The sequence below is a fragment of the Somniosus microcephalus genome, chromosome 6 (genome assembly GCF_052327205.1).
Source record: "Somniosus microcephalus isolate GS21.2 chromosome 6, FLI_Smic_1.0, whole genome shotgun sequence".
In the NCBI taxonomy this organism is placed as follows: Eukaryota; Metazoa; Chordata; class Chondrichthyes; order Squaliformes; family Somniosidae; genus Somniosus; species Somniosus microcephalus.
In genome coordinates, this window is record NC_140992.1 from 201,839,112 (window position 1) to 201,862,254 (window position 23,143).

Consider the following 23,143-nt stretch of genomic DNA (forward strand, 5'->3'; position numbering starts at 1 on the left):
TTGCCAAATCTTCACCTCCAGTTGATTGAGCCACTGTTGGATGTGATGTGTTGTCAGATGAATGGTGTCAATGAACTGGTACATTTTATGTTGAGTTGTGATGAATTCCTGCTATCCTATTGGATAGAGTGGTCCCAGCTAAACCAGTGTAGGAAGCTTATTAGTACCCTGCTGTAAACTCTTGCACATATTTGGGGGACTCCAAGTCTTGGCTCTTAACATCCTGTGACTAAGCTCTCTGTACATGGGTAAGTGTGTTCCTAAAGGAAAAGCAGGTGCACCTCATGTTAGGAAAACGGGGTATACGTGTGTGGATTTACTTGTAGCTTGGGTTGGAGACTCTTCAGGTTGGTGGTGGGTTTTGATGCATGTCCTTCAGGCTAGAAAGAGCCCCCAAAATTGAATAGCGTATTTACCAACGACGCCAGGTACTTCATTGACTATAAAGAACTGTGGGATGACCTGAAGTGAAAGGCGCTATATAAATGCAAGTTATTTCTTTGGGGAGCTTATTTGAAACCATTGTTTGCCCGCTTTGAGAAAGCATTAGTTGCACAACCCACCATCCACCCCCGACCAACCACCAAAGATTCTCTCCAGTTGTACTTGAGGTTTGGCCTACCTCTGCCTCTTTAAACAAGTTTTATCGAATGTGTTTTAATAAAGGAGTCGGGGGTCACCTCTGGATTCCTGGAAGACTGGTTTAATATCCCTCGCTGATGTATGTAAATGATCCCCCTTCGAAGTAGTTTGGACAAAACAAGTTTAAACACCACTCGCCATTTAATGGTTCTCTTAGCGATGTTTATCAGATTAATGATCGAAGATTGCCGCTGACCTTTGTAATAAACTTTCTTCCTTGTGGCTTTCTCCGGCCACCACTACCCTGCGGGCTCGGTTTAATTTATTGGCGCTGTTACCTCCCCATCTCCGTGCACTGTAGGCCCAGACCTGTTCCTCTAGTATAAAAACCCCGTGCTTTAGCTTCAGGTGGGACTCCTTCCGATTCCTTCATCCTCCCACAGAACTGAGAGCCGACTCTATGGCAGATCCCGCAATCTCCGAGAACTCAGTGGAGGTTCCTAGCTCGGGAGTCGGAGGCATTTCCCACGGCAGGTTCACCATCAGCACCCTGATCAGCAATGATGAGGACACCAAGAACATCTACTGCCAGCCCGAGCCCATCTACGACAGCCTGGGCGCCAACAACCTGACCCAAAACACTAACTTTTACCTGAGAACCTTCGGCTACAACACCCTCGATGTAGTGCCCAGTTATGAGCATTATGCCAACACCCAGATGCCCGGGGAGGAGAGAAAAAACAGACCGACCCTGGCAGATCTGCGCTGCTACATGATGGTAAGGGACTCCACCGCATATCCACAGCGGAGCAACTTTGTGCCTCCCAAGAACCTGTCCATAACTTCATTTTCTCCAGACTTGGGTCCGATCCCAGTTCTAGTAAATGTAGATGCAGGATGTTTCATCAAGACTGTCAACATCTAACCCCTAAAGTTAATTTTAACTTGTCCCCTTTAACATTTCGAAATGCATCTTTTAATATCGTTTTCCAACTTTTCATCTTTAATGCACGGGTTACAGATTTTTTTCCCACTTTCTTAAAATGCATCTTTATATTGCATTATATTTCAAGTTTTTTTTCCTCCTTGGGATCCTTTAACCCCCCCCCCCCCTTTTAAATATATCATTGTTGTGTCAATCTTTACCCTTCAAACGTTAATCTTCCCAGCGTCATCAAAGTAATTCAGATCCCCAGGTCCATTCATGGTCAGTTGAAATGTTCTATTTTGAATGAAATGCAGATGTCTGAATTTCACTGGTCAAGTTGTCCACTCTTGAATGACCATGCTGAGGTACATGGGCACTGACAGACTGTTATTCAGTGATGGTTGTTGCTTTAAATATAGTTTAGAATGGTTTTATTTGCTGTGGAAATGTTTTTTAAAATCTGTAATCCTAATTCTAGTTCTATTCTGATCTCTCCTCTTGCCTTCATCTCCACTCCATTACCAACTGCTGCTCAAATGGATTCTCAAATTCAGTCTAACTCAGCCTAAATCCCCTCTCTTAACTTTCATACATGGTCTGTTTTTAGCCAACTAAATTAAAAACAAAATCCCTAGTTCTAACCCAGGCAGAACTCTTGGGGAGATACAGCTCTGAAACAACAGAAAATAACTAGTGTTAGAAAAAGAGGAAAGACTAAAGTTTAGATTTCTGACTGTGAGGAGAGAGCTCTGTGCAGTGCTGGCTTCTGGGAAGGCTATAATGTAAACATGGCTCTATCTGGCTGGAAACTGAAGCTAAGTTCCCTTAAGTAGAACCATTCAGTGATCTGCCTGCAAATCTTAGAAGCTATCAGCAATATCCAGCTCGAACAACGTGGAACTGAATTCATGCTGGCAGCTTGCTGTATAATAAGTGACCATTCTCCTCCTTAAAATCCTTGGCCTTCATAAAATCCACCACAAACACGGGTCAACTGATCATTTATCTCATTTGCTGTTTTCAGACCATGCTGTGCGCTAACTGGCTGCCACCTTTGCCTAACAACAGTGACAATATTACAAAAGTAATTTATTTTGTCAAGCAAGTTTGGGACATCTGAGGATGTGAAAGGCACGATATAAATGCATGTTCTTTCATGTCTAAAAACTGACAAACTTTTTTATATTTGCCAAACACTATAACAAACTGAAACAAATCCTCTTATTGTTGAGTTATCCTGCAGATCTCCGATCTAGTGTTACAGGTAACCAACTCAATAGGATCTCCAGTGATCTATTCATATCCTCATCCTGTAGTGCATGGCCACAAATAAGAGGAATTTCATCCAACATGTTTATTGCAATACCTGTTTATCAACACTTGCCACATTTTTAATCCACAAGTTACGTCATAACCAAGTTCTAAGTCTGTAAATCGTATCTGAATTATGCCTCAAATCTATGCAATAAAAGTTATTCTACAGGTATCAACTATCTAACTATCTGGCCACCACATTTAGAGTCCAGTAGAGAGTAATAATTGAATCATTGCCTTCTCTAATCTAATATTTGGTGCAGCTCAGTCGTGAATTTTTTCACTAAGAAACAAAGGTGAAGGGTCAAAGTCTATAGTACAGGACACAACCAAGGTTGGAAAAAACAAACTGAATAAGGAAGTAGTATTTAATTGATGCCAAACTGATGTTTTAAAAGTTTGAATATTGTAGGGGGAGAAAAGACTGAGCAAGGTAAAGAATTTTGCACCCCAAGGAAGAATGAGATTGAGTAGGAGAGAGTTTTGATTTCAACATAGTGGTATGTAGAGAGGAGGAAGAGCACGTAAGATGACTTATTTGAAGCTTAGAAGAAACAAGAGAGGGAAGTTCAGGCAAGCAGTGATCAAAGATAGATGTTCAAATGAAAAGGAGATAGGAGGCTAGAAGTGTGACTTGGATCATCCATCGAATGATGAGTTTATTCTTGTGTCCTGTCTAGGATTGCACGAGAGGGGCAAGAATAACTTCCTCCTGGAAATCATATTCAGGCCATGGACAAGATTGGGCTTTATGGAGAGTTGAGTTGTTGAGAGGAAAAGAAGCCTTTGGCACTAAAGAGGAAACTAAGCTTCCTGGAAATAGCTTTATCAATTGGGCAGACCGGAGAACTCAATTTGATGCTAAAGAAGATAATAAGGCTTGGAATGCTGGTAGATGAAGAATGACTATAGATGAAGAATGACTATGGGTGAAGCTATCGAAAATAAGGGTCTGGGCTAGATTTGTAAATGGCAAGAAGAAGCATGATTTTCATTGCCTTGTGGAGTAGCATGCCGAAGACCAAGATGTAAAGATTCAATCACATACTGTGAGAGGATGGAGGCTCTGAGTGCATTTGATCTGAAGGAAGTTGATGATGGTGGAATGAAATAAATAATCAGCAAGAATAGATAAATTTGGCTGATTAGCAGAGAAGTTTGTAGATCTGAAGAAAGAACAGAGGGAGGTGGGACAGATCCCTAGGGAACTTCTAAATTAGTCAGAGGATGAGTCATCAACCACAGCCCAGATAGAGCAAGTTGAGGAGAGCCGTGGACATAACCTTGGCAGGAGGCCATCTTGCTTACGATATCTTGCTTAGAAGTGGACAGTGTGAAGTTCTAAATAAGTTACCATCATGTGAATGACGAGTAGTTTGGTACAGTGAAATTGTATAAATGAGAGTGAAACAAAAACACAAAATGCTGGAAATACATGGCAGGTTCAGGAGCATTTGAAAAGAGAAACGGCAGGCTAATGTTTTGGGTAGCGACTCTCTGTCAGAATGGCATTTTCTGGTCATATTTCAGATTTTGAGCCTTTGCAGCTTTTTTTTTATATATATCTAGTGAATGGGAAGTGATTTTGTTCAGCAGAATTCTGTACTTGGACCTCAGTCCTCCACCAGATGTGCATTGATGAAAACTTGATAATTCATGTTACTACATTATTGAAAATGTATGACCTTCCAGGATACGGGACAAAGTCCACCCCCATTGTATGAGAATCAAACTGATGGTGAACTTGGCAAAGAAGAAGGGGAGGTACGATTAAGCAGCAATAAGCTTCCAGAAGAACCTGTCCGATTTGGCTGGATAAAAGGTGTAATGGTATGTCTAATTTATTCCCCACACTACTGTCCTACATAAAAAGTGAATTGGCATGTTATGTGCTAGAATGTTTTTTTTTCTTGACTGCCAATTAGTTTCTGATGGGCAATATTCCATAGTAAGTAATATAGGTGCTGAAACAATCCTTTAGTGTCTTAATGACACATAACATGTTTAATACAGTTGACACATGGTATGATGGAATGATCAGTCATTGCCTAGCGATATTGCTAAACAGCTGCATTCAGTGTCCAATAAGAAGAGAAACAGTCAAAGTTATCTCTGATAAACTGTAAGAGAAGATGGCAATTTTTAAAATAATTTTTTTATCCTCGCCTATTTAAGGATTTACTTGCCATGCATCACTCCCAAGTCTTTGCCATTCCAGATGTATTTGCGGGGGATGTGTGAGGACACTTCAGGATGTCTTGCTCTCTGATGTCCCCTCCCTATGGTGAAGAGCCAGGTGTCATCTTGGTGCACCCCCCCCCCCTAACAATGCGCCATGGGGGGAATAATATCAGGACAGGCTTCTCCACAGTTGTGAGCAAACCGGCATTATGAGTATTCTCAGTGAGCACATCTGATAAATGGACAGCAGCATTTTATCTGTTCCTGGTGTCAGGTCAGTCTTTCCATGTTGACAGACACCCAACAAATACATTCTTCTGGTATTGTTTGGTAACTTTCAATCAACAACTTGGAACAGATGTTATGGAGATGTCTGCCCTACTTGATGACTACACTCACTGATGACGACTCACTGAGCAAATTCACTCCCATTAAATTGCAGTCTTTTTGGATTGTGGAGAAACCTGTCACAGAGTCGAGCTCCCTACTAAGAATTGATAAAGGAATTAAGCCTGTGAGAGACATAAGGGAACAAGAGCTTTACGCTGAATTCAGTTACCCACTAAAGGCAGCTCCTACTTCAATAGGTGGTACTAATGCTTCACTTCACTGTATACCTGAAGCCAAGTGAAAAATGATGCAGTTTGGGCTCCCCTCATGGATTAGCTAGTTAAGGCAGTGAGTAGCTGAGCCATACGGACCAGAAATGTCTAAGATTCAGTCCCTGATCTATGCTGACTTAAATTGTTTCAGGTGGAATATCGGTAGAGGTACTATGATTGGCCTTAATGCTGCTTAGTTAAGAAGAGAAAACTTGCCACAGTTCTCATTACTGATCGCTCTCCAGGGATTCCTACTAGTTTGCATATGTGGATGCCAGGTGAAAATAGCTGTGTTGTTCTCCATGGTAGAAAGCCTGCTAACACTCACTGTCTTGACCCATGCAGGAAGAATGATCACTTGGTTAAGGTACTGGAGCAAGGAATCAATATCTTCAACAGAGGAGGTAGAAGGAGAGAAATTTGGTAGAAAAAGGAGCAAGAAATGCTGCTGATAATTAGTGTTATTAATGTGCAGAACTTGTTAGGATCCTCATTTATTGTTTATTAAACAATATGCGGAAAACTAAATGTTAATTCGCTGTGCACAGACGTCAGAACTCGGATGAAACAACCCTTGATCTGGACAGGTCATGAGCCTGTATCCAGTTAGACCTTAGAGTGCCATTTATTTTGCATTTAATCTATTTGGCCTCAAACTTGTTCCTTGGATGTTGGATGAGAGTTTACAGGGCAGGGCATTATGAGGCTGTGATTCAATTGAGTGGTTCTGATGACAAAGTGAACTATGGGAATAAAGTCAAGTGGTTCATGAAGGTCATCAGAACCCCAAGGTTTAAACCTTCTGCCAATTTTATTTACTGTATATAACATGAACACCATTACAAAACCATTAGACAGTATGGAATTAGAAAAGACCATTAAGCATTTCCTAGCTGACCTTACATCTGACGTCCTATTTCCTAGTGTGGTTGCCTTTCTTGGCATTGCATTTCTATGGTCCAGTGGTTCAAGAACCATCATATTCCACACAACTTTCAGTTATCTCTACCTGTGCATATTCTTACAATCCTCAATTCCATTCCTAGCCAGATATTAAGTCCATTTTTTTAAAGGAAGTCTATTCCGCATAACTATAGCTCTGTAGGACAAAAGGTCTTTCTAAACTCAAGCCTTGTTTATTACGCTGCAGGTGTGCTGAGCACTGATGCACATTAGTGACAGCATGAGAGATAAAAAAATTAAGAAAGCCGACATTGGCACAGGATCTGAAAGTATGTAACTAGCACTGTAATATCAGAATATATGTACCTTATGCCCCTCCCAGTGTATTACTAGTAAAACAATTCATTATATGTTGTAACTCACACCTTATTCCTAATAGGCTAGATAGCAATGGCATTGTGCATATTCTCGTGAGCATGTCGTGCTGACTGGTTTGAGTACTTAGTGCCTTCCTAAATGCATGTAAAGTAATTATTGTCACTGTTTCTCCGTTTACCTAGATTCGATGTATGTTAAATATTTGGGGCGTTATTCTGTATTTGCGATTGTCATGGATTACTGCACAGGCTGGAATAGGTAAGGGTACATTTGTGAACTTCAAAATATCCGTTTGATTTCAGTGTTCGTTAAAAAGCAGCGATCTGTGCCTGAACATTTGAATTTGTTGTATTGATGTTAAAGAACATAAGAAATAGGAGCAGGAGTAGGCCATTTGGCCCTTCGAGCCAGCGCCACCATTCAATAAGATCATGGCTGATCTTCTACCTCATCTCCACTTTCCTGCACTATCCCCATATCCCTTGATTCCCTTAATATTCAAAAATCTATCGATCTCTGTCTTGAATATACTCAACGACTGAGCCTCCACAGCCCTCTGGGGTACAGTGATTAAAGTTAAAAGATAAAGATTAAAAAGATACAGTTTGGTGAGCAATGTTTTGGTATGTAGAAAATTAAAGAGAAGGTAACTCTGGAGCAAGTACTGTGATGTGAGCACTGTGTAAATTGAGTACTTCTCATAGAACTAAAGAAAAGGTAACTATGGGGTAATATTATGATGTGAGCACTCTGTACGCTGAGTGCTTCCCGCAATTCATTCCCTTTTCACCTTTACAAAGTACAGTATGTTAAAATAATCCCACAGGCTCCCCTAGTGGGTCAGTGGATAAATCAATTGTGTGGTGTGGTATTGAGCCATGCAATGATCTCTGCTCTTTGTTGAGTTCACTGATTTTGGCCTCAGTGCCCTTATGCTTAGGAGGGGAAATTCAGTTAGGGTTCTCTCTACTGACGGTCATCCAGCAAACTCTGCACACAGAAGGTGTGCGCGTGTTTAGTGAGGGCAGGGCAGGACTGGGCTCAGCTGTGATGCCCCCTGTGCACACTGTACACCTGAATGATTTTCAATGAGTTTTGCATTGACATTAATGGACGTGTGCTATTTTTTACCTAACTTTCTGAGATTAGTTCGCTATCATAATTATGTATATAGCTCCAGGTGTAGGACTTGTGCTGGGAACACAGTGGTGGCGAGAGTGGAAAATTGCATGTAGGTAAGATTTAAAGGAACAATTATGAGGCATATCATAATCAGGTGATATAAATAATAAAAACCTCAATCCATTAGCAGCTTTTGCCATGGGGCTGAAAGGGAGAGGGAAGTAAGAAGTGACTGGCAAAAATAAAGAAAAAATAAATCAAAAGTGCAGGCAAATGATGTAGCACTTGACCTGCTGTTTGAGGGCTACAGAAGTGGAGCTACTGCTGCATGATGATGTTGCTAGGAGGGTTGTCCTCTGTGCCACTCCATGGCACCCTTCTCATGGGTCGATATTGCAGCATGCCTGCTGGGAGCTGGAACCTAGTTTCAGGCCATAGCTTACTATGCTGCATGGCATCTGCAACTGGTTCTCTGATGACCTGGACCTGTGAAGACAGCTCTCCATGGTCAATGCCAGGTGAATTTGCCAGGACCTGCAGATATGTTAGGTGGCATCTTGGATGCAGTCAATCAGGGTATGTTGGTTGTTGGCCACCCTAGCACAGTGGCACCTTTTTGACAGGTGAAGCATAGCTATACATGCCTAACAAAGCCATTGTATTTTTGTGGGAGCGCTTTCAGCTCAAGGACTGCAGCGGTTCAAGTAGAAGGTCCACCATTACCTACTCGGGGCAACTAGGGATGGGCAATAAATGCCTCTTGCCAGAATCGTTCACATCATAGCAACAAATTTAAAAAAGAGGAAGCTGAAATTGAGAGAGACAGTGTCATGGCCATCTCCAAGACAACGAGTGCCGTTTTATCTTAGGCAAGAGGGATAATGTCAATTGTTTTATCTCCTGCCCACTCCTTGTGTCCTGCTTCCCTGCTGTGCCCAAGAAAGCAAGAAACTGATCACTGAACCATCAGCTTTCATCTATTTCAGTTGTTGTATCAGCAGCGCGGGCCCCTGTTTGGTGCACCTTCACTCTTTAACTTTAAGCACTAACTGCTATTTAAGTCAATTGAATTTCATGTAAGCAGCCTTGCGTTGCCGCAATTTATCATCTGGATTTTTCTGTATGCTACACAGCTTTTCCTATATTATTATTAGTTATTTAGCTTCATGGAATAATTTCATGTCACGTTGGATAGATAGGGTAGCTGTGGTTTTATTCATTAATGTTCGATCATTGGTTTAAAATTCATGCGGCCTCATCATCGGCTTTTTCTGAAGATCGATGAGAATTTTTCTTTCCTTATTAATATTGGTGTAAATCCATGGATAGAAGTATCATTGTAAGATAGAAATGTCACAGAATTTACAGCACAGAAATCGGACATTCAGCCCAACTCGTCTGTGCCGGTGTTTATGCTCCACATGAGCCTCCTCCCACCCTACTTCATCTCAACCCTATCAGCATACCCTTCTGTGGTTGTGACCCAATAAGAGGTAAATAATTTACATAGTCCCTAGTTCTACCCTCCATGAACTTGAGGTCATGCAAATCACTGCTGCCCATGTCCTAACTCGCACCAAGTCCCGTTCACCCATCACCCCTGTGCTCACTGACCTGCATTGGCTCCCAGTTAAGCAACGCCTTGATTTTAAAATTCTCATCCTTGTTTTCAAATCCCTCCATGGCCTCGCCCCTCCTTATCTCTGTAATCTTCTCCAGCCCTATAATCCCCCTAGACCTCTGCACTCTGCCTATTCTGGCCTTTTGAACATTCCTGATTTTAAATGCTCCATCATTGACAGTCGTGCCTTCAGCTGCCTAGGTCCTAAGTTCTAAAATTCCCTCCGTAAATCTCTCCAGCTCTCCACTACTCTTTTCTCCTTTAAGACGCTCCTTAAAACCTGCCTCTTCGATCAAGCTTTTCATCATCTGCCCTAACATCTCCTTATATGGCTCGGTGTCATATTGTGTTTTTTTGATAACACTCCTGTGAAGTGCCTTGGGATGTGTTATTACATTAAAGGTGCTATATAAATATAAGTTGTTGGGCCAAAATAAAGATAGGATTTTGTACCCAGAATCCTCTAGTGCGGAGTAATCTCTCTCTCCAACAATTGACACTAGGTCCTATTCCTCAAATTTGTAATTGTGGAATCAGTCAAAGCATGCACTGAGCATCTATGGGCCTGATGGCATTTTCTCATTCTAGATACATGGTCACATAAACGTAAGCATGGCGTACTGGGTATTTTTCAGTGGCAGTGAAAACACTAATAATTTTGGTTTTGTTCACTTCCATTTCAGCTCTGACGTGGTTAATCATCATGATGTCCGTAATTGTAACCAGCATTACTGGTCTGTCCATATCAGCAATATCTACTAATGGCAAAGTCAAATCAGGTATTCTTTGGTTACTGCTTGCTCACGTTGCTTACTATTGTTTCATCCGCCTGAGTCCATGCCTGTTCTTTTGAACTCTGAGTCAATGAAGGTCAGCAAGGACAGGGGTGATGGGTGAGTGGGACTTATTGTGTGGTAGGATTTGGGCAGCAGAGTTTTGATTGAGCTGAAGTTTATGGAAGGTATATGATGAGAGGTCAGCCAAGAGAGCATTGGAATAGTCAAGTCTGGAGGTGACAAAGGCATGGATGAGGGTATCAGCAGTAGCTGGTCTGCCATAGGTGATGAAAGGGGCAATGTTACAGAGGAGGAAGTAGGCGATCTTTGTGATGGAGAAAATATAGAGTTAGAAGCTCAGCTCAGGTTCGAATAGTACAGCGAGGTTGCAAATAATTTGGTTCGGCCTAAAACAGTGGCTGGGGAGGGGGATGCTGTCATTGACAAAAATACAGAGTTTGTGGGGGAGGCCGAAGATAATGACTTTGGTCTTTCCAATGTTTAAATGGAGGAAATTGCAGTTCATCCAAAATTGGATGTTGGACAAGCGACCTAACATGGAGGCAATGGTGGGGTCATGACAGTTGGTAAGAGGGCTGGAAAAGAAGCTATTGCTGGAGATGCTCTGGTTGTGATCAGATAGAGTGGAATCAAGTGAGGTCAGTCCAACGAGCTAGACAGTGGAGGAGTGGCATTGGAAAAGGATAGGAACAAGAATAGGCTATTCAACCCCTCGAGCATGTTCTGCCATTCAACGAGATCATGGCGGATCTGTATCTTAACTCCATCTACCATCCTTAATTCCATATCCCTTAATTCCCTTGCCTAACAAAAATCTATAAATCTCAGTTTTGTAATTTTCAATTGACCCCTAGCCTCAACAACTTTTTGGGGGAGAGAATTCCAGAGTTTCACTACCCTTTGTGTGAAGAAGTGCTTTCTGACATCACCCCTGAACGGCCTAGCTCTAATTTTAAGGTTATGCCCCTTTGTCTGGACTCCCCTACCAGAGGAAATAGTTTCTCTCTATCAACTCCTTTGATCATCTTAAACACCTCAATTAGATTACCTCTTAATCTTCTATACTCAAGGGAATACAAGCCTAGTCAATGCAACCTGTTCTCATAAGTTAACCTTTTTAAGCCCCGGTGGTATAGTTGACCGTGTCAAAGGCTACAGAGAAGTCAAGGAGAATGAGGAGAGATAATGCACCATAGTAACAGTCTGAGAATGCAATTTTTGACTTTGGTTAGGGCCATTTTGGTGCTGTGGGAGGAAAGTGATTGGAGGGATTTAAATAGGGAATTGCGGGAGAGATGGGCACAGATTTGGGAAGCAACAACACATTCAAGGACTTTGGAGAGGAAAGAGAAGTTGGTGATGGGTCTGTAGTTTGCAAGGACAGAGGGGTTAAGGGTGAGTTTTTTTTTTGGGGGGCGGGGAGCTGATGACAGTTGTGAAAGTGAGTTGGACAGTGCCTGAGGAGAGGGAACTATTTACAATGTCAGCGAGCGTGGGGACCAGGAAAAGAAATTGGATGGTCAGCCGTTTAAGGGAATGGGGTAAAAGGAGCAGGAGGTGGGTCTCAGATAAAATGACCTCGGAGAGAGCATGGGGGCGAAGGAGCTAAACTAGAGGGACGAGGGTTCAGAGCTCAAACAAGGTGGGGGTGGTTGGTGGGTAGCTGGGGAATAGGTTTGGCTTCACATAAACAGATTTTATAAAAGGTCCAAAATGCCTGCCTGTCCTATCCTACATAAATCTGAGGCATAATCAGCTTTGTCTTGTTCCTATTGCCAGGGTTTCTCACTGTTTATGAACTGAAATATAAGAAAGGAAAACATTGTAGGCATGGCCAGCAGAAGTGAAGTACGTTCTGACGAAGGGTCATCGACCTGAAACATTTACTCTGTTTCTCTCTCCACGGATGCTGCCTGACCTGCTGAGTATTTCCAGCATTTTCTGTTTTTATTTCACATTATAGATCCTGTTTAAATTAAACAGGATTCTGTACAAATAGTAGAAATCACAAACATAGGATATCTGCTTACATTTCTGTAAGACTAAATCAGGAGTTGCAGGGGTCTATTTTTAGAATACGTCCATGTGGAAGAGAATAGGCCTTTGTTTTTGTACTTTACATTTCCACGGCCTGTGCTCACAATAAACTAGTTTTCATTCCTGTGTTCTTTGTTGCTGTTGTTCAGGTGGTACATATTTCCTCATCTCCAGGAGCCTTGGACCAGAGCTTGGAGGTCCCATCGGTCTCATTTTTGCTTTTGCGAATGCGGTAGCAGTTTCTCTGCACACTGTGGGCTTCGCGGAGACTGTGAGAGATCTCCTTATTGTAAGTCATATTCATTTTAACCTACTGTCACTCTACCTTTTTTCAAGAGCCATGATTCCAATCGCTGTCTTGCTAAGGGCCACGCTCAAGAATACTCGAGCACAGTGTGCCACAGAATGATAGGACGCGAGCACTCTTGATTCCCACATAACGTTACGCGTTTAATTTTTCCACCATAGACAGTTGCTCAGTGAAGGCCAGACACTTCCCCAAAGGAGAGGAGGGGGAAATACCATTAGACCAATTTCTCTATTAATTAATACTATGTATAGCGTCCTTTTATTTGTTATGGATGCTGGGATAGCCCTGCCTCCCAATAGCATTTCTTTGCTTTCTTTTGCCAGAGAGCAGCAGGAGGAGATGGAATAATGGTGAATTTCAGCTTTGTCAAGATCTCAGAGCTAGCTGGGTTATGAATGAAAACCCAGAGAGACTGCTAGGGGTCATGGATGAAGGGGAAGTCTGCTGCAAGCAGTGCCCAGGTTCTATTATGAGCACACTGGTATTAACTTGATACTTGCAGAAAGTACATTTCAGCACATTCCTTAATTCACAAAGACGGTCCAGAGTTAAAGGCTGATGGCAACAAAAATAACGAATTTCTCTGCACACAACAAAGTGAGATGCATATAGAATTTCCATCCATTGATTATGAATGGATGAAAATCTAACCCAACATTATGTCTAATAAATGTGTTATTGTTGGTTATATTATGAACTATATTAAACCTAATTAACAAACTACGCTGTAATAAAATCAGCTGCAGGTCTGTTTACATTAAATTGATTTATTGTCAACTTATTTTTTTCCCAATTGCAAGATAAATAATAGAGTACTGACTAGTTTAGAGATTCACCATTATTTGGTGCCTGCGCATATCCAGAAATCCTACGAAATAATGTCTGTCTGACAAAGCCCAATGATTAGCTTAATGACCAGTTTTTAGAAGCTGTCAGTACCAGCTTTTGCTTAACAACAGTTTTCAAAGTTAGATGACAAATGTTGACTATAACCTTGATATGTGTTATTTGTAACTGGTCTGCTGCCACATTATTTTGTTAATAGAATTCATTGTTAGAATCACAGAAACATCCAATAACTTTGTCAGCAAACATTATATGTGAATAGGTCTATAGAGGGTCTGTTTAAGATAAGCCTATTTAGGTCACAGGACCAAACCAATCTGAATTTGACCAATTGCACACGATCAAAATTGAGTTTAACCTTTTACAAACAGTATCTCACAGAGATATGCTATTTCTGTGTGGGTAGACGCAGGTGTCTGTGCTGTTAGCAGCCCCAAGAATAGCTCTTCTAAACTGTAATGATATATACCGAGTGCATGTACAGTGACAATGTGTTCATTGGAACTGTGACTCCAGTAGCCGTCAAAATCCAGAACGTGTATTCTCAATTTTGGTGTGATTTAATGTGACTTTATGCAGAACTTCTGTTAATCTAGACACATTGACATTTCCACAGGAGTACAATGCAACAATTGTGGATCCCACAAACGATATCCGGATTATTGGGGTCATAACAGTAACTGCGCTGCTTGGGATTTCACTGGCTGGCATGGAATGGGAAGCAAAGGTAAAGCCACAGAAACTGTAACATCACACAAGCTTTGAGTCTTTGTATTCAGCGGAATATAAGTGTTGATGAACCATCTAATAACCAACTAATTAGTTTTGCTTTAATCTTGCTGACCCCCTAGTGTTTGCTTCTTATTTTTGCTGAATTTTTAATGTACTTTTTCCCTATTTAGGTCACCCACTACCATGCACCATGTTTGGGGAGATAGGCAAATGCTCCCATTATCCTCAGAAAATGCTGGACATACTCAGCAGGTCAGGCAGCATCTGTAGAGAGAGAAACAGAGTTAACGTTTCTGGTTGATGACCTTTCATCAGAACCCGGCATGTGTGGAATCACAGTTGCAAACCCATGTCCGACAATGCCATAGTACGGCACATTGGCCAGCAACCAGTGCAAAGTGCCAAAATGCTGAGATGTCCAGAGTGGCTCTAAATTGTAATTGTCATTAAGCACTATTGATGTAAATGTCCTCCCAATGAACGCTTGGATGATAGACCATGCCAGTTTGATGCTAGTTACAGGTAGACGTGGATTTGAATTTTAGTTCTGACAAAGGGTCATCGACCTGAAACGTTATCTCTGTTTCTCTCGCTACAGATGCTGCCTGACCTGCTGAGTATTTCCAGCATTTTCTGTTTTTATTTCAGATTTCCAGCATCCGCAGTATTTTGCTTTTGCTCCCATTACCCTTGCTGCTTCAGAGCTGGCTGCGATGAGGTGGATGAAAATCCCATGTTGTGACTTGTCCACGCCAGATCTTTTTCTCTCCCCACAGAGAAATACCTGACCAATGCTTGGCACTTTCCCTGATAATGGCGTGGCAGAATTCAGGAACCCGGCATATGTGGAATCGCAGTTGCAAACCCATGTCCGACAATGCCATAGTACGGCACATTGGCGCCAGCAACCAGTGCAAAATACTGAGATGTCCAGAGTGGCTTTAAATTGTAATTGTCATTAAGACTATTGCTGTAAATGTCCTCCCAATGAGCGCTTGGACGATAGACCATGCCAGTTTGATGCTAGTAACAGGTGGAATATTACTTTTTTTGAACTTTAGGGATAACAGCATTGGTTTTACTGGTATAGGTGAGTAATGTGGAGTACGATCAGAAACATCCAGTCATATAATCAGAGGGACATCTTTCCTTCTATCAATGTGCATCTGTAGGTTCAGCTAGACTTAAATCCAAAAGCTATTTCTGACCTGGTGGGTGGGACAGAAGGTATTCTTGAGATTCTTGGGATAGGACAAAGGGTATTCCTGAACTTGGGATAGGATATTAATCTTGACATAACACACTATGTATTTATATAGTGCGTTTAATGTAAAAAAAACATTCCAAGGTGCTTCACACAGGAGAAGAGGATGCAGAGGAGGAGTATAAGGGAGGTGATAGTCAAAGAGGTAGGTTTGGAGGAGACGTCTCATGTTGTGGTTGAGGAGGTAGGTTTGGAGGAGACGTCTCATGTTGTGGTTGAGGAGGTAGGTTTGGAGGAGACGTCTCATGTTGTGGTTGAGGAGCAAATCGAGAGGATTTAGGGAGAGAGTTCTACAGCGTAGATCCAAGATGTTAGAATGCTTGAACACCCCTTGAATCATGTGATAATACCTGTAGTACTTTTTGTGATGGTACATCATAGGAAACACCTGGTATCCATTGAAGCTTATTTTCAGATTATACTTTTTTCTCATGCTATTTAATAAGATTCAATATGAGAAACTTAAAACGTTTTTGTAACTGTGCGTTTCACCGTTCTTATTAGAGTTGCTAGATGGAGTTCCGTACTGAACCAATGGAATTCATCTAGGGAGGGAAAGGAAGGGATAACTTAGCATTGTTTGATTCCTCCACTTAATTGACCCAGCTTATTAGCAGTCATATTGGTAAAATATAAATTGTGTGGCGGGGGCAGGTTGGTAGAGGACCTTTGTCTTACGGATGTTTAGTGTAAGGCCCATGCTCTCGTATGCTTCAGTGAAGGTGTTAATGATGGTTTGGAGTTCGACCTCCGAGTGAGCGCAGACGCAAACGTCGTCTGCATACTGTAATTCGACGACAGAGGATGGGACGACCTTGGATCCAAGAAGAAGAAGGTGGTTGTAAAGAGATCAATACACAAAGTATCCATTCACTCCCAGTTAATGGTGAGCAGTTTCCAAGGGAAATAACATAAATGAATAGAAAGAAACAATGTAGGGCTGTTTCCCCCCCAGTGTTTCCTGCCGCAAAGAATACCCGTCTCTCTTTTTCTTTCTGATAGGCACAAGTTGGCTTCTTCTTTGTGATCATGGTTTCCTTTGCAAACTACATTGTGGGGACCTTTATCCCAGCATCAAAAGAAAGACAAGCCAAAGGCTTCTTCAGTTACAAAGGTGTGTATTGACGTTTCTCACCTGTAGAGGTGCTTTATTTTCAAGCTACATTTTTTGATCGCCAGACCACTTTTAACACATTCCTCTAAATAAATATAGCCAATTTGTGAGCAGCCATGTGGCACAGTGCTTTAGCAAAATACTGCAGATGCTGGAAATCCAAAATAACAACAGAGAATGCTAGAAAAACTCAGCAGGTCAGGCAACATCCGTGGAGAGAAATTTGAGTTGACGTTTCGGGTTGAAACCCTTCTTCAAAACTGGAAAGAAAATAAAAAGATCGAAGGCAAAGCTGCGATCGAACAAAAGAAGAAAAGGAGACAATAAAAGGTATTAGAAGCCAGATGAGATGGTAATGGGCCCGTGGAGACAAAAGGCAGCTGAGATTAGGTGTGAAGTGTACTGGCAGGATAAGGACAGCTGCCAGGTGAGAGAGAGAAACAAAAGGAAAGGAGGGGGGGTGGTGGGGGGGAAAGGAGGACCCAAAACAAAGGGGTGGAAAAAATTTAAAGGAAAAAAGTAATAGAGGCTGAGGTTATGATCTGAAATTATTGAACTCGATATTGAGCCCGGAAGGCTGCAAAGTGCCTAATCGGAAGATGAGGTGCTGTTCCTCGAGTTTACGTTGAGCTTCCGTGGAACAATACAAGAGGCCAAGGACGGTGAGGTCCGAGTGGGAATGGAGCGGTGAATTAAAATGACAGGCGACCGGAAGCTCGGGGTCACCCTTACGGACTGAACGGAGGTGTTCCGCAAAGCAGATTGGGTGCCCGCTTTGCGGAACACCTCCGTTCAGTCCGTAAGGGTGACCCCGAGCTTCCGGTCGCCTGTCATTTTAATTCACCGCTCCATTCCCACTCGGACCTCACCGTCCTTGGCCTCTTGTATTGTTCCACGGAAGCTCAACGTAAACTCGAGGAACAGCACCTCATCTTCCGATTAGGCACTTTGCAGCCTTCCGGACTCGATATCGAGTTCAATAATTTCAGATCATAACCTCGGCCTCTATTACTTTTTTCCTTTAAATTTTTTCCACCCCTTTGTTTTGGGTCCTCCTTTCCCACCCACCCCCACCCCCCCCTCTCCTTTTGTTTCTCTTTCTCACCTGGCAGCTGTCCTTATCCTGCCAGTACACTTCACACCTAATCTCAGCTGCCTTTTGTCTCCACGGGCCCATTACCATCTCATCTGGCTTCTAATACCTTTTATTGTCTCCTTTTCTTCTTTTGTTCGATCGCAGCTTTGCCTTCGATCTTTTTATTTTCTTTCCAGTTCTGAAGAAGGGTTTCAACCCGAAACGTCAACTCAAACCTGACCACCTGAGTTTTTCCAGCATTCTCTGTTGTTATTTTGGCACAGTGCTTTGATATGCGATGCACTTGACTATGTATATTGGAGCACAGGCCCCCTCTCCTCCCCATTGTTCTGCATATCGTGTGTTCAATGTAGAGGGCTACAGCTGGCCTCAGTGCCCTGAGTTATGGAATGGGAAAATCAGACCGGTTTCCCGCTCCTGACTGCTGGCCAGTGACCTCTGCTTGAAAATGGGTTGATGTGGATGCTGAGTGAGGACAGTTTGGCTCCCCACGGATGAATATCCTGACAATGCTCACTGTCTAAGCTCATAGAAACATAGAAGATAGGAGCAGGAGTAGGCCATTCGGCCCCTCGAGCCTGCTCCGCCATTCAATGAGATCATGGCTGATCATCCAAATTCAGTACCCTGTCCCTGCCTTCTCCCCATATCCCTTGATCCCTTTAGCCTTAAGAAATATATCCAACTCCTTCTGGAATATATTTAACTAGTTGGAGTGCCCGGCCGAGGGTTTTTTGAGGGCATGTTGTTGTTGGAAGAGAGAGAGAGAGAGAGAGACTGGGGGGAAGAGAGAGAGAGAGACTGGGGGGAAGAGAGAGAGAGAGACTGCTGGATTTCGTTTGGGATTAGCCTGGAGAGAGAGGGGGGGAAGGAACGCCTCAGGCCTGGCCCGATCGACCCCTGCGAAGGAAGGAAGGAAGAAGGCGAGCTCTCCCTCCCTGTCCCACCCCCTCACTCTTTCCCTGCCTCCCCTCTCCCTCCCTGCCCCTCTCCTCACTCTTCCTCCCTCCCCCTCTCCTCTCCCTCCCCCTCTCCTCTCCCTCCCCCTCTCCCTCTCCCTCCCTACCCCTCTCCCTCCCTCCCCCTCTCCCTCTCCCTCCCTCCCCCTCTCCTCTCCCTCCCTCCCCCTCTCCTCTCCCTCCCTCCCCCTCTCCTCTCCCTCCCTCCCCCTCTCCTCTCCCTCCCTCCCCCTCTCCTCTTCTCTCCCTCCCCCTCTCCTCTCCCTCCCTCTCTCCTCTCCCTCCCCCTCTCCTCTCCCTCCCTCCCTCCTCTCCCTCCCTCCCCCTCTCCTCTCCCTCCCTCCCTCCCTCTCCCTCCCTCCACCTCCGCGGATCAGCGCCTCAGGGCCGGCCGGTGCACGGCCTAGCGCGTGAGGCCCGGCCGGACTCACCTTAGCTCTCTCTCTCCCCTCCCTCCCTCTCTCCTCTCCTCTCCCTCCCTCCCTCCCCCTCTGCGGATCAGCGGCTCAGGGCCTGCCGGTGCGCGGCCTAGCGCGTGAGGCCCGGCCGGACTCACCTTAGCTCAGGTCGCGCTCCGGGCCAACGTTGACGTGCGCGCTGACTCCCGCCCCGCCAGCCTTTACTAAGATGGTGGAGATGGCTACGCTCAGCTCAGTCCCACGCCGCCAGCCTTTACCAAGATGGTGGCGATCGCGGGGCGGGACGGGCGGTGCCTAGCTCGGGCGTGGCTGGCTAGGAGAGGCCGAGGCTTCGAGGCCTGCAGGTAGGGTAAGCCTCCAAGGTTGCGGCGGCCGGCGGAGGTAGCGAGTCAAGAGGAAAAAAAGAGGGTGAAAGGTAGGAAAATTAATCAGCTCAGAAAAAATATTTACAAATTAATTTATCTTTTTTAAAAACAATTTCTCCTCCACACACACAGAAAGTGGGAAAAATAAACACACAAAGTGGGAAAAATAAATTGTTAGGAATCAAGATGGCGGCCACTCACCTCAGCTCAGAAGGATTAGGCCCGCCCCCACACGCAATGAAACGCCCCCCGTGACGCACCGATTGGTCAACCATCAGGTTAATCCCCTGTATGATTGGTCAACCATCACGTCACTCAACGCTAATGAGCGGAATGTTGCCGTTTTTTGAACCTTTTTTGTATACTGCCGGAACAATTTTTGTCTGACCAAAACGTAAACATGCCTATTAGAGTCCCCTAATGATAAGCTTTCTTTTGATATAACATATGTGTAGGTACGCTCTATAACTTTTGATTGTATAACCGGACAGACAGACAGACAGAAAGAGACGGACCAACCATTTTATATAGATGAATTGGCCTCTACTGCCTTCTTTGGCAGAGAATTCCACAGGTTCACCATTCTCTGGGTGAAGAAATTCCTCCTCATCTCTGTCCTAAATGGCTTACCCCTTATCCTTAGACTGTGATCCCTGGTTCTGGACTCCCCGACCATCGGGAACATCCGTCCAGCATCTAGTCTGTCTAGTCCTGTTAGAATTTTATAAGTTTCGATGAGATCCCCTCTCATTCTTCTAAACTCCAGCAAGTACAAGCCCAATCGACCCAATCTCTCCTCATATGTCATTCCTGACATCCCAGGTATCAGCCTGGTGAATCTTTGCTGCACTCCTTCCATGGCAAGAATATCCTTCCTCAGATAAGGCGACCAAAACTGCACACAATACTCAAGATGTGGCCTCACCAAGGCCCTGTACAACTGCAGCAAGACATCCTTGTTCCTGTACTCAAACCCCCTCGCTACGAAGGCCAACATACCACTTGCTTTCTTAACCGTCTGCTGCACCTGCAGGCTTACCTTCAGCGACTGGTGCACAAGGACACCCAGGTCTCGTTGCACTTTCCCTTCTCCCAATCTATTGCCATTTAGATAATCTGCCTTCCTGTTTTTGACACCAAAGTGGATAACCTCGCATTTATCCATGTTATATTGCATCTGCCATGCTTCTGCCCAATCACCCAACCTATCCAAATCATACTGGAGTTTCTCGGCATCCTCCTCACAGCACACACGCCCACCCAGCTTTGTGTCGTCTGCAAACTTGGAGATATTACATGTAGTTCCCTCGTCCAGATCATTACTATATATTGTGAATAGCTGGGGTCCAAGGATCGATCCCTGCGGTACCCCACTAGTCACTGCCTGCCACTCGGAAAAAGAGCCGTTTATTCCAACTCTTTGCTTTCTGTCTGCCAACCAGTTCTCTATCTAAGTCAATACCTTGCCCCCAATCCCATGTGCCTTAATTTTACACGCTAATCTCTTATGCGGGACCTTATCGAAAGCCTTTTGAAAATCCAAATACACCACATCCACTGGTTCTCCCTTATCTATTTTACCAGTTACATCCTCAAAAAATTCCAGTAAATTAGTCAAGCACGATTTAACTTTTGTAAAGCCATGTTGACTTTGTCCAATCCTCTCACTGTTTTCCAAGTGCTCTGCTATTACATCCTTTATAATGGACTCTAGCATTTTCCCCACTACTGCTGTCAGGCTTACCGATCTGTAATTCCCTGTTTTCTCTCTACCACCCTTTTTGAACAGTGGGGTAACATTAGCTACCCGCCAATCCATGGGTACTGTTCCTGAGTCTATCGAATTTTGGAAGATGAGCAGCAATGCATCTACTATTTCTAGGGCCAATTCCTTAAGCACCTAGGATGTAGATTATCAGGCCCTGGGGATTTATCGGCCCTCAATCCCATCAATTTCCCTAACACCATTTCCCTGCAAATACTGATTTCTATCAGTTCCTCCCTTTCATTAGACCGTGTGTTCCCCGACATCTTTGGGAGGTTATTTGTGTTCTCCTTTGTGAAGACAGAACCAAAGTATGTATTTAATTGGTCCGCCATTTCTTTGTTCCCCATTATAAATTCCCCTGATTCTGACTGCAAGGAACCTACGCTTGTCTTCACCAATCTTTTTCTCTTCACATATCTATAAAAGCTTTTACAATCAGTTTTTATGCTCCCTGAAAGCTTACTCTCATACTCTATTTTCCCCCTCTTAATTAATCCCTTTGTCCTCCTTTGTTGGATCCTAAACTGCTCCCAATCCTCAGGTTTACTGCTTTTTCTGGCCAATTTATATGTCCTCTCCTTGGACCTTATGCTATCCCTAATTTCCCTTGTTAGCCACGGTTGAGTCACCTTTTTTGTTTTATTTTTATGCCAAACTGGGATGAACATTTTCTGTAGTTCATCCATGCGATCTTTGGAATGTTTGCCATTGCCCATCCACCGTCAACCCTTTGAGTGATCTTCCCCAATCAATCCTACCCAACTCGCACCTCATACCATCATAGTCTCCTTTATTTAAATTCAGGACCCTAGTCTCTGAGTCAACTATTTCACTCTCCATCTTAATGAAGAATTCGATCATATTATGATCGCTCCGACCCAAGGGGCCTCGCACAACAAGATTGCTAATTAATCCTTTCTCATTATATAATACCCAGTCTAAGATGGCCTGATCTCTAGTTGGTTCCTTGACATATTGTTCCAGGAAACCATCCCGTATACACTCCAGGAATTCCTCCTCCACAGTATTGTTACTAATTTGGTTAGCCCAATCTATATGTAGATTAAAGTCAGTAGATTAAACTGCTGTGCCCTTATTGCATGCTCCTCTAATTTCCCGTTTAATGCCATCCCCGACCTCCGCATTACTGTTTGGAGGTCTATATACCACTCCCACTAATGTTTTCTGCACCTTGGTATTTCTCAGTTCTACCCATACAGATTCCATATCATCAGAGCTAATATCCTTCACAGAAATCACAGAAACCCCACAGTGCAGATAGAGGCCATTTCGGCCCATCGAGCCTGCACCGACACATATCCCACCCGATCCCCGTAACCCCTACACCAACACATATCCCACCCTATCCCCGTAACCCCACGTATTTAATCCCCCTAACACTAAGGGTCAATTTATCATAGCCAATCATCCTAACCCGCACATCTTTGGACTGTGGGAGGAAACCGGAGCACCCGGAGGAAACCCACGCAAACACGGGGAGAATGTGCAAACTCCACACAGACAGTCACCTGAGGCCGGATTCGAACCTGGGTCCCTGGCGCTGTGAGGCAACAGTGCTAACCACTATGCCACCGTGCTGCCCCTTTCAATTGTGTTAATCCCCTCTTTAACCAGCAATGCTACCCCACCTCCTTTTCCTTTCTGCCTATCTTTCCTGAATATTGAATACCCCTGGATGTTGAGTTCCCAGCCTTGGCCACCCTGGAGCCATGTTTCCGTAATCCCAATTATATCATATTCGTTTACCTCTATTTGCACAGCTAATTCATCCACCTTATTATGAA

General features: G+C 43.7%; 1 protein-coding gene across 4 annotated transcripts in view; it reads left to right on the plus strand.

The window, feature by feature from the left end:
* The window catches only part of slc12a3 (solute carrier family 12 member 3), a 109,491-nt gene continuing 86,348 nt past the window's right edge, over positions 1 to 23,143 (plus strand). For 2 of the 4 annotated variants that reach the window (XR_015078795.1, XM_085991224.1), the window contains exons 1-7: positions 1 to 1,360; positions 4,517 to 4,654; positions 7,071 to 7,146; positions 10,315 to 10,410; positions 12,615 to 12,754; positions 14,238 to 14,348; positions 16,620 to 16,731. Coding sequence is in view for 2 of the 4 variants with exons in the window: in XM_085991224.1 (XP_085847350.1) it covers positions 1,043 to 1,360; positions 4,517 to 4,654; positions 7,071 to 7,146; positions 10,315 to 10,410; positions 12,615 to 12,754; positions 14,238 to 14,348; positions 16,620 to 16,731 (991 nt within the window). In the remaining 2 variants the exon portion in view is untranslated. The remainder of the gene's footprint in view (positions 1,361 to 4,516; positions 4,655 to 7,070; positions 7,147 to 10,314; positions 10,411 to 12,614; positions 12,755 to 14,237; positions 14,349 to 16,619; positions 16,732 to 23,143) is intronic. The other 2 variants (XR_015078794.1, XM_085991223.1) reach the window with 2 other exon arrangements.